Source organism: Vitis riparia, chromosome 12, assembly GCF_004353265.1.
Source record: "Vitis riparia cultivar Riparia Gloire de Montpellier isolate 1030 chromosome 12, EGFV_Vit.rip_1.0, whole genome shotgun sequence".
NCBI classification, from domain to species: domain Eukaryota; kingdom Viridiplantae; phylum Streptophyta; class Magnoliopsida; order Vitales; family Vitaceae; genus Vitis; species Vitis riparia.
In genome coordinates, this window is record NC_048442.1 from 21,496,585 (window position 1) to 21,508,023 (window position 11,439).

An 11,439-nucleotide genomic window follows, 5' to 3' on the forward strand; every position below is an offset into this window, starting at 1 on the left:
CATTTGATAGTGATTTTATAAAGCATTTTTAATACCTTTAATACTTTAAATTTTTTATTAAGTGTTATAAATACTATAAACGCTTTCTAAAATCATTCTCAAACGCACTCTTAGAATGCGATTGGCAATGTTTTTTTTCAAAGTATTTTTAATAAAAATATTTTTTTTTTCTATTAGTATTTTTTAGGATAATTGTCTATTAAGTGATTTTTCAACACTTCAAGTGATTTTCAAATTTTTATAAGTGCTTTATGAATTTTGTAAAACATTTTTTTTTTTAGTGATTTTAGGAAGCGCTTCAAATGGGACATAACATTACATTTCTGAATCTACAGTGTCAAATTTCTAGTAAATTTGGTCATGTTGTTATGTCTCGCTATTAACCGTTTGATACCAATTTCTATCATTCACAAACCAATCTCACTACTTTATGTTGGCCACTCCTATGTGATCAATGAAGCTTGGTTGCTCAATTTGAGTACCACTCGTCATCCTGCTCCAAATGTAGCTAATCTCAATTCTTGAAAGTTCTTCTCTTAGCAATGACCAAGTGACAATTGGGAATGATAAAACAACTTTATACTTATCGTGTTAGTTCTATTTCACTTCCTTTATCTCCCTTAATTGTCTCTCTTTGTAATGTTTTTCATGTCCTTGATTTGTCCTTTAATCTACTGAGTTAAAATTCTATAATGAAAATAACGTTTTGTTAATTTCTATTCTAATTTCTTTCTTGTTAAGGACATGTCTTCAAAAAGGGTCTTTCATCAAGTCTTTACCCTTAGAGGAGGTATGGTTTCTTAGAAGTTTGCCAAGAAAACTTACATTACTTGGTTGACTATGAAGACTAAGTTTATTGCTTTAAAGAAGTTAAGTTATGAAGTTGAATAAAAAACATCTTAATGGATATCCCTTTATGAATGAGATCAACACTCTCTATGCCTACACATTGTGATAGTTAGGCTATAATAACCAAAGCTAAAAGCAAGATATATAATGGAAAGAACAAACATATACGTCTAAAGCACAATATCGTGCGTTATTTTTTAAGTCAAAGTTGAATTTAGTTGATCCTCTAATGAAACCATTAAATAGAAACTAATGGAAGAAACATCAAAGGAGATGAGACTCATGTCTAATATAAAGTCATGAGAAATGGTAACTCAACTTACATGAATGGAGATCCCAAGAAATAGGTTAACATGGATAATAACAAGTCACTTGTTGATTGTGTTGTGCTCCATTAGCTATTTATATATGAGAGTACATCCTATGGTGTACATATGGTACATATTCTATAACGGGGTAGGGTGAGCACAAACTCTTAATGAATATCATATCGTTTATGGGTGGTGTGTTTAGTTGCAAGACACACTTGATAGATTTACTCATATGAGAATGGAAGTGAGGTTGCTTCTTATAAGAACCTAAGTAGGTTCTCTGGTAACAAATATCCATGTAGGGCACATGACCAATTTGCACCAACTCATCTACACAACTATGAGTAGAGGAAACAATGTACATGGAAATATTTTTTTTAAAAAAAAAAAACCACTTTTTAAACTAAAAGCACTTCTTATAATCAATGTAAAACAAACTTTAAAAATATAAATATATTTTATTTCCACCCAACTTTAAAACCCGTTTAGTAGTAATTTCAGGAAACGTTTTTAGAGTCCGTTTGGTAGTGATTTTTGGAAGCGTTTTTAATATTTCTAATACTTGAAATTTGTTATCATTCAAGTGTTAAAAATGCTAGAAACACTTTTTAGGATCAATCCCAAACGCACTCTTAATCTTTCTAACACTTGAAAATAAAAAGGTTAGGAACGTTTCTTAGAATCATTGTCAAACACACTCTTACTCACCTTGCAACATCATTTACTGTTTGGGCTGAAAAAAGATGACAGACCAAATAAGGAATTCAAAGAGATGTTCCCAAGATTGGAGCTGAAAATCAGGGTGTTTCTTAAAGCCTATGTTGAATGTGAGCAAGTATGAAAACACTTAACAAAAGAAAGCTTCAATTCAGGCCAATACATTAATCTGAAAAAATTAAAATTATGTACCAAAGTTTGTTGTCTATGCAACTGCAAACGCTCAAGCCAACTTGGCCCCGCCTGAAACCATTCATTTTGAGAAAGACTCAAGGAAACCCAATTCATCATTAAAAGGAAGAAACATTTTATACTGTTCTGTTGTTCGAAAATTTTCACTGCTCTTCAAGGAAATTTTGAAACCAGAAACGACTACCCTCATCTACATATGAACAAATTTCAGAATCCAGCAAGCCTCTCTTGATCAGAAACCGGGCAGCTCCACTTCCCTCTGGCAGACAGGGCAGTTCTGCATATGAAAGAGAGAAATATTATTGCACCTTATTGGAATTGAAACATGTGATTTTTCACATGTTTAAACTCTTGAACAAGATGAAATCACGATAAATCGACCAACAACCTGAGCAATTCTTTTAATTTAAATCTTCAGTTGCATGGATCTCGACATAAGAAGTTTGGATTTGGGGACTCAAATTTAAATCCTTAGTCTAAAATCTGTGTGAATTCAAACACTACCCTGAATTTCATCAGAGATACAAAACCTTCATATTCAGTGAACAACATAGTTTATTTCTAGGAGATTTCGTGACTACTAGCAGCCAATGCTAAACAAGGACCAAGGAACGAATGTCAATCTGAAGAACGTTGAACATTATAATGTACCTTTTTGATCTCCAGCCACTTTGCAATGCAGTCCTTGTGATAGTCATGTTTGCAGGACAAAGTAATCAACTCCTCGTTGTGCTTGAATTGCACACAGCATATAACACACCTATCAAAAGAATTAATCAGAAAATACCATGAATCTCATAAATAATGCAGGAAACTCTTGCAGCTAGTTTAGAAAATTTCCCAGTTTTGCAGTCTTAAGGATATGCATGAATTCCAGAACAATCAAATGGCTGCACACCATGGACATTGACCACTCAAAATAGGCAATGAAAAGCTAAGATTATTTGTCAGTTGAAAAAGCTAATTTTAACTTTCTAATGCCTCGTTGAACCTCAGATGGTACAAGATCAGTTTTAAGTCTTAATTGGCTTATACGTGATACAATCAAGTTGCATATAGTTAACCAGGTTTTCTGATAATCAGTGGGTCACCCTGAACCTCATCTGAGCTTGTTCAGACCTTTACTCATAAGTACTGATCTAAGCTATGAATCAACTTGGTTGGCTCAAAATTTTACCAGCTTCAAAATCAGTAGCTAAAAGTTTCCACTTGTTGAAACTATTAGGGAAGATTGAATGTTATCAGAGAAACAAATACATGGTAATACTTTTAAGAAATCAAAACCTAACATAGAAATAAAGAAGGCTGGATTGGAGCATATGTAACAAGCTGTCCTAGGAAGAGATACACCCTCTCGATGCAGGCAGTTCTGCAGTGTTCTTTTTCAGTGATACAATGACTGCATAGGAGTCCTGTCATTTAGTCCTATACAGCAAAGTGATCTTACCCAATTGCCCAGTAAAATAATAACCAAAATTATAAAAATATCTTGATATACATGTGATGAATATAACCCAATAGAAGTGCTGCCACAAACACCTATACAGCAAAATAACCTCACCCAATTGCCCAGTAAAAATAAGAAAAATCATAAATATGAGCTACATGTGTGCATGTGAGCATGTGCATAAACCTTCATGTTATTCATTTCTCCACCGAACACTTGCTTATGGGCTTAAATGATAGGGCAAATGATGTCATTTCGCTATGAAAATGAGTAATTTTTTTTTTCCATTAAGTCATCAATTATTTAACATTAATTTCATTCAACAGCCTTTTATAAAATTTAATTAAACCCACAAAATTAAATTTCTATTACAGAAATCAACCACTCAGAGAATTAAGTAGGATAGAATCATATATCATCCAAGTTTCAACAGCAATGTAGGCTGTAACTAGTACACAAACAATGCTTCAAAAATCTTGGGCTTCATTCAGTATAAACATTTTGTCAACTAAAATACCCAACAATGCAGTAATCAAGTTCAAACTTCACTCCTCTTAAAGGCATAAGAAATTCCCCTTTTTCAACTTTCTATTCAAGTTCAAATTGATTTATGACAATAAATTCAAGCACAAAATAATCCCATAAATTGTAATATATAATCTTGTGCATTTTGTCTATGTGTAAAATAGTATACGGCAATATAACTAATTTAAGATCACAACTAACATTAGTAATGTTAATCCAAAGTCCAATATGTTAAAAGTCATCCACAGTTTCAGTCAAAACATAATTTCTTCTATGTAACATGAGACTTTGGGCAAAAAGAAATCATGACACAAATTCTTCTCATCAAAATGGAAATCATTCTCCATCCATAACACAATCAACATTAATCTTAATTCAAAAAATCTAGCTCCAGTTAACAAGAATAGTAAATCTAAATGAACAATTTTATCTGCTCTTTGATTGTTGTGAATATTAGACAATTTACTGCTATCAAGCAAATAAATGAGTAAAAATATTTTTAAAAAGAGAGGAACCAGACATGGGTAAACCCACTTCAATGGTGTTCTTTTCCCAAGCTATATCAATGGACTGGAATAGTAAGGAGTTAAGAGTTGAAAATCAGAAGTGCATGGTTTATGCCTCATCCTAGAGGAGCCATAGTGCTGGCATGAACTCCTTTACACCAAAATTGGTGAATAGAAATGAGAACAAACTCTGATATAGATCACTTAGTATATATATCAATTGTTTGTATGCGTTCTTCAAGTTATTCATCTTCTTTCCCAGATACATGATTATGGGCTCATGCAGTTGGTACATGGATATAAGGGTGGGTGGCATGTGCTCAATTCACAAGCAGAACTCACATAGAGAGAAAGAGAGAGAGAGAGAGAGAGAGAGAGAGAGAAGGGCAATTGGATTCAATCGTAATGCATTTAACTTCCCCAATACTTGCGCTGATATGTATATCAAGATGAGTTCAGTCCCAATATAAGTAGGAACCATCCTTCATGTAGCAATGCAGATGAATGATATTAGTGGCTTTATTTATTTATTTATTTGAATGAAAGGGAAGTTTAATAATTGATTTAATAGCCCATCAGGCTTCTCTTTATTAGCATATATGATCATGTCATGTGTTGCTCAAGGTTATCTCACTACATAGGCCTACAAGGATTTCACAATTTTGAGCTTCTTCATTGGAAATAAGCTTGTTGTTTTCCAGGCGTGATTTTTTTACTCTTTTCTTCCCCTTTCTTTTAGCTTCTGTTCTGTCATATAATGCCATGTAATGAGGAGACTTAGATGAATCTTACTCCTTATGGATTCTTTTAGTCGTAAAGAACCCCTTCTTTTCTTTGAACTTGGTACGTTGCAAACTCGCAATCTGCTTCACTGACAGACCTTTGCTCTCAACACCAATGGATTCTCCCAATGTTTGCAATTCCTAACACAAGAGAAAAAAAACACAGATACATCAGTAGGCCAATGCACATGACTTTGTTGTATATGATCATTTGGACCACTATGCAGGAACATTAGGAATCTAGGGGCATTTTGATTTGAATCACAATTTACATATGTAACACTGCAGTCACATCAGTGAGCCCACCTCATAAGTCATATCATCTGGATTAATGTTATCTTGATTCACAGCCTGCATTGAGCAAAAATGCCTAGTATCACATATGGATCACAGCTTCAAGACACAAGAAATGTTAACTAGGGTATTAGAAAGTCATATAGTATTTACTGGAACAGAAGTTTCAACAGAACGAACTTCCGCATTCTCAGTAACTTCTGTGTCCCCTGAAGGATATGTAAAAAAAATGGGGTTATTAGCAGTGATATTTGCTTGAAAAACCCAAACATCTCACAATTAGTTATAATGGTAGGAGCTTGAAGAATGAATTGCAATGCATAGTGAACTTCAAGAGTGAAGTGGGAATACAGAAAAATTGAACAGTCTTAATCTAAATATTATTCTTTCACTTGATCCAATTCAACCAAGAAGGTATAAAATTAAACTTTGAAAATATATCTCATTTGCTAACAAAACTAACCAAAGGTATGCCAAACCCCTTCCTCCCAAAAAGGAATAATAATAATAGAAAAAAAATTCAGCAAATTTAACCAGTTCAAAATTTGGAATCAGGGCAGAGTCAGGAAGGATTTGTGTGGAAGCAATTAAGAGGGCAGTTGGAGAGGGGGGAGAGAGAGGGAATGTTGAGGTTGTTAGTGCAGGGGAGTCTGCCAAGTTGAAACATGGGCTCAGGATGTTGGAAATGACAACAATTAGGATATTAAGAATCCTTTAACAGGATAATAAGACTCCATCATGAATGAATATTCCAAATTGGCTTTCTAATTTTAACAAATTCCCACCAAAGTGTATCCCTGTTCATGCCTACATTGGTTTCCCATGATAAGAATAACACACCTCAGAGATCAGAGTCCTGAAATATATCTTAAAATATCAAATGGCATAGACTCACCAGGCCATGGTACCAAAATATGACAACAAGGGATATCAATGGTGAGAATACACTAAGGACATCCAACAATATATAAGGTACCTAGAAAGATTTAATAAATCATTGCCCAGACCAAGGAGATGTTATATCAGTGCAAAAAAAAGCCAATATTATACTTGAAAGGGTCAAATAACCACCTAAATATTGCCAGATAGCTGCCCATGCATTTCAGATCTGAGCCAAACATGAACCCAGTGTAACACCAATAGCCAGATTAGTAACTCTGCAGCATAGACGAGATGGCTAATTTGAGGCATGGCTACCACTGGCTTAGTATCGGGAAAGATTGTTGTTGCTTTGTTTTTTTTTCTTTTTTACCTAATAAGATTATGTAAGGACCTGGACACTGGCTGCCAATATGCAGTCTGTTTGAGACTATTATGGACTGATGTCCCTTTAAAGGTAAAGCAATTATCTACGCCATATATAGAGTATCATTACCAAAATCAAGACCTAATAGCAAGTACAAATTTGTCAACCCATATCAGTACCTATACATTGGTTGTCGCAACATCCCCCTCCAGGTATTCTCATCAATAAATAGGAGAGGACAACTTATAGGCAGAGAATCAAGTTTTCTGAAAGAAGGCAAGACTCTATCGGCTGAGAAACAAAAAACCAACTGAGAAAGAAATCCTTGGATTCCTTTACATAATGGCTCACCTGCTCCACAATGTGCTTCAACCAACCTTCTGCCCATATCTTGGCAGAAGGTCAGAGGTGATGGTGCAGTTTGTATTTGACTTCAATGATGGAGACCAGGCAACAACCTGATTGATGACACATACAAATTTCCAACCTAAGGATAGTCTCTCATCTCTTCAACTCACCATACCAAACAAACAAACAAAAAAAGGAAGATGTGACGTTTCAAAAATGAATTGCTAGCAACAGTTTTCATATTATCATAAATTAGTTTCATATCTTCACACTTGAATCAAAATTTAATGTTTTCCCTTTTCTTTCTAGTTTAATAAGTATTTTCTTATAATGAAGTCCTCTTGACAACAAATTTTCTTTGGAGTTTAGGATTTGTGACTAATTTGGCAACAACAATATCAAAACTTAAGTACGAAATACACATTGAAAGATTGCTGAGGTGCATAGATTTTCTGGTATAGCCATCACTTTGCTTCTCTGAAAGGCTTTAAAAGCTATGAGCATTTTGAGAAAATTGGGTAATTTGGCAGTAGAACATTAATCTGTAACTTTATATGAATACATGCCAAACAATAGTCCACCTTCAAAGCATCCCTAGAACCAAATTAATTGCACTCATCCCATTAAAATATAGGCTGGGAAATCAATTATGACAGCAATATGTTATATGCCAAGCAAAGTTGTAGAAAATTGTTTGAAAAGAACCTAACAAATTTAGCAACTGCCACCAAAGACTCATATGGAAGAGAAAATTACTTATTTTACCTTCAGCAGTTCCACTGGGTTCAGAGATGGATACATTCACAAAGTCTTCCTCCAAGGATCTAGCAATAGCTTCATCAAAAGCTAGCTGAAATTCAACACTTTCAGCATTTGAAGATTGACCGTCTTCTAAATATCTGGACTCTTGGTCACAATGATCATCATTACTATTTCTGTTATTCTGGCCGCTAGCTTGTAATGATTGATAAACAATTTCCTGCAATTAATTGAAGTAACATGAACAGGATCCTCTAAATGTAAAAATTGATAACATGATTGTCCAACATAAATTGATTTAAGCGTCTTCCCTGCACTAATTGGGGAAAAATGCTGAAGTTTTAAGTACCTGGTCTTGAAGAAAATCATCAAAACTGTCATGATCAGGGGAAAATTCTTTAAATTTCTCAGCAAAATCAGCTAGGAATTCCACTTGTTGGTCCACCATAAGGACTGACAGATTTCAAGAAGTCACTAACTCTCCAGCAAGGGTTCTACCTTGTCTTGCAGCCAGTTTTGGTTATTATATATCAGTCAAACACAAAGTAAGAACATAAATTAAGCAAAAACAGACAGAAAAAGTAGAAATTCAAACTCTAAAGAAAAATGCCATTCAGAAAGATGTCAATACCTAATCACTCTCTCGAGTACTAGGTTCTGGGCATGTTCACTCCTCTCCTGAGACACATGTATTGACTGCCATGCTGGTAGAGATGACCCTTATCTAATCACTTGAAGATATTACTGAAGACAATATTTCAATACCCATAATGAAATATTTACAGGTGATGCAAAAAGAAATAACTAAACTGTCATACACATACACTACTGAGATTCAAGAATATGATAAACTATTAAAAGAGTACATGGCCTGAATTCATGATTAAAATCAAACTATATTTTTTCTAATCAATCAAACCCTATTCAGCACTCGGAAACTTACAAATGATGAAGAATGATGCTGTTGCATGTGAGATGACTTAGCATTAACCCTGCCTTCACAAACAGAAGCAGTAATGGAAAGAGATCCAGGTGCTAATGAGATTTTAATGAAAATTCAGAATGAAAAAAATAAGAGATATCATTAATGAACTCCAAACAAAAGTCTCAAGCATGATACAGGAAGATTTCTGAATTAAAAAAATATAGAAAAAAAAAAAAAAGTTATGGGTCTTTCAATGGACTATAATTCTACACAAAATGACTATCAGAATGACCAAAATGGAGATTATAAACTGGAGTAACCACACCTGCAAGATTCATATACGGGAAGAAACCCAGCTAAATATATTAGCACCCAAACATTTTTTAAAAACACTTCTTTGACAACTAGGGTCTGTGTCTTCAAAATTTCCCCTTTCCCACCTGTTTTAAGACTCACAGATTGTCTAGCTCACAGGTCAAACGACTTAGAACTGACCTATATCCTTGACACAAGTGAAAGATAAAAAAAAGTAGAGGCAAATTTCTTACCCATTTAATGAAGATACAGAGACATTAATCACAGAAAACCAATAATTTTCGCATATAATGAAGAAGAGAGCATCAATGAAGATTGCGGGATGGGTTAATGGCCCGTTCAAAATTCACAAATTAGGAACAAACCCATGAAATATCATAACCAAATCAATATTTTCTTTGAAAAATTAGGGTCTTCATTGGTGTAAGATGACTTGGAACAGACCCTTTTCTCACAACTTCATTAAGACACCGCAATAAATGAAAAACCCAGAACACCCTAAAGGAAGGACAAGGCAAGATCTTCAAAAATTATGCATGAAAAAAATTCTACCCCAAAAGAAGGAAAGAAAGAAAAACCATTTCAGGATCAAAATCATTAATTAAGCAGTAAAATTAAAATGGGTTTAAGAATTGACTCTCAACTCTTCTGGGAAACTGGGAATTTCACAAATGATGGAGATGAAAAGCACCTTTTTACAGAGGCGATGATGATGAAGTGATGTGGGTTCTTCACTCCACAGCTTTTGAAGTCAGAACCAAACTGGAAGTGTAGAGAGTACAGAAGAGAAAGTGATGATAATATTGGGTGTTGGAAGGTGGTGGGAAAAAAGGAGGAATGGGGTCCACTCCACTTTGTCAAGCACAATTTGATTGAAGATATCATGCAAAGGACAGGCAGATACACCCAAGGCCCTAAGGGGCCTTTACAAAATAAAACCCTTTTCTCTTTCCACCTTTCTCCCTTGTTTTCAGATCTCACCATGAGCCATGGCCCATCCTTACTTGCTACTGTACGATGTAGCTGACTATGAACCCACTCCACACACTCACCTCTCATCATTATGGGAGCTGGAAGTTACAAGCATGTGTGGTAACTGTTTTTCAAAACAGTTTTCTATCCTTATAGACAATAAAACTGCACTTCAAAAAATTTTTTTGGGTATTGAACTCATTGTTTTCCATATTCACAGGCAAATTCTTGATGCCAAGGATTTTGGTGACTGTTAAAAAAATCAACTGATTTTGGGATACTGGGATGTCTCCATTGACTTGATGAAAAGGAAGCATCAAGTCAAGCTTTTGGAATAACTATTTATCCATTAATTAATTTGATTTTGGGAAGTTTGAAAATTGGTAACCAATTATATGTGGTGGGTAGTGACAAGGTTAGTCCACTGATGGGGCCACCTACCATTACAAACTTTTGATTATGACACATAAAAACAATATCTTTATCTTCACAGTAAATTATGGCATGGCTTTTTTAAGTGCATGATTTGTTTGAGAACTTTTGTCTCCAAGCTTACTAAATCCGATGCTCACAGTTGTAAAATGACGGGTCAATTTTGAACTTCTTAAGGCATAATAGTAATGGTGACTAATAAACATACATAATAAGATTTAAACCATTTAACGATGCTATAAACGAATAAAATCAAGATATAAGAAAATAAATAAATCGGGTATAAAAAGTTGGATCTAAAAATGCGTATATAACATTATTTGATTGATAATATTGTTTTAATAAATATCGAAAAAGCATAGAAAAAGTATCGAAGAAGCCAAACATAGGGAGGAAAGGCTACTTTGCCATGAAAGGAACTTCACCATTAGTTTTAGAGGTCTTGACATTTTGCATTTTTTGTTTGTTTCCAAGGAAGTAAGTCAAAAGACGTTAGCATTCCACTTTCCATATTCACTTTATAACCAAGCCGACCTGTTTTTTTTTTTTTTTCTCTCTTTTTTAATAATTAAGTATGACCTAAAATGACCAAAGTACCTTTATTCCTCATAGGCACGAGCAGCCGTAAGCCAACAGTGCTCATTAATATTTGATTCTCTTGTAGGCAATCACACGGAATGGTTTGCCTTTATCACAAATCCCACAAAGTACGAAGTGAATCCAGCATTCGAACACCACCCCTCTAAAATTGATTGTGCAGCTTTTTTAAATAAAGCGCCAGCATCATCTAAAATGAGTGCTACCAAACTTGGATGGATT

General features: G+C 34.4%; 1 protein-coding gene across 10 annotated transcripts; it reads right to left on the reverse strand.

The window, feature by feature from the left end:
- Window positions 1-2,007: 2,007 nt before the first annotated feature.
- LOC117926907 (E3 ubiquitin ligase BIG BROTHER-related-like) lies at window positions 2,008-10,087 on the reverse strand. 10 transcript variants are annotated; one of them, XM_034846225.1, is made up of 10 exons: window positions 9,908-10,087; window positions 8,920-8,972; window positions 8,608-8,720; window positions 8,326-8,470; window positions 7,983-8,196; window positions 5,777-5,832; window positions 5,636-5,680; window positions 5,340-5,470; window positions 2,721-2,829; window positions 2,008-2,346 (listed from the first exon to the last, which is right to left on the reverse strand). In XM_034846225.1, the coding sequence occupies exons 4-10, from the start codon at window positions 8,422-8,424 to the stop codon at window positions 2,302-2,304; spliced, it is 699 nt and encodes a 232-aa protein (XP_034702116.1). In that variant the 5' UTR covers window positions 8,425-8,470; window positions 8,608-8,720; window positions 8,920-8,972; window positions 9,908-10,087; the 3' UTR covers window positions 2,008-2,301. The 10 variants fall into 10 exon arrangements, with proteins under 10 accessions (XP_034702116.1, XP_034702122.1, XP_034702119.1 ...); XM_034846231.1 differs by having other exon boundaries at window positions 8,326-8,479; window positions 8,608-8,680; window positions 8,920-8,968; window positions 9,908-10,086; XM_034846228.1 differs by having other exon boundaries at window positions 8,326-8,479; window positions 8,608-8,700; window positions 8,920-8,968; window positions 9,908-10,086.
- Window positions 10,088-11,439: the final 1,352 nt, after the last annotated feature.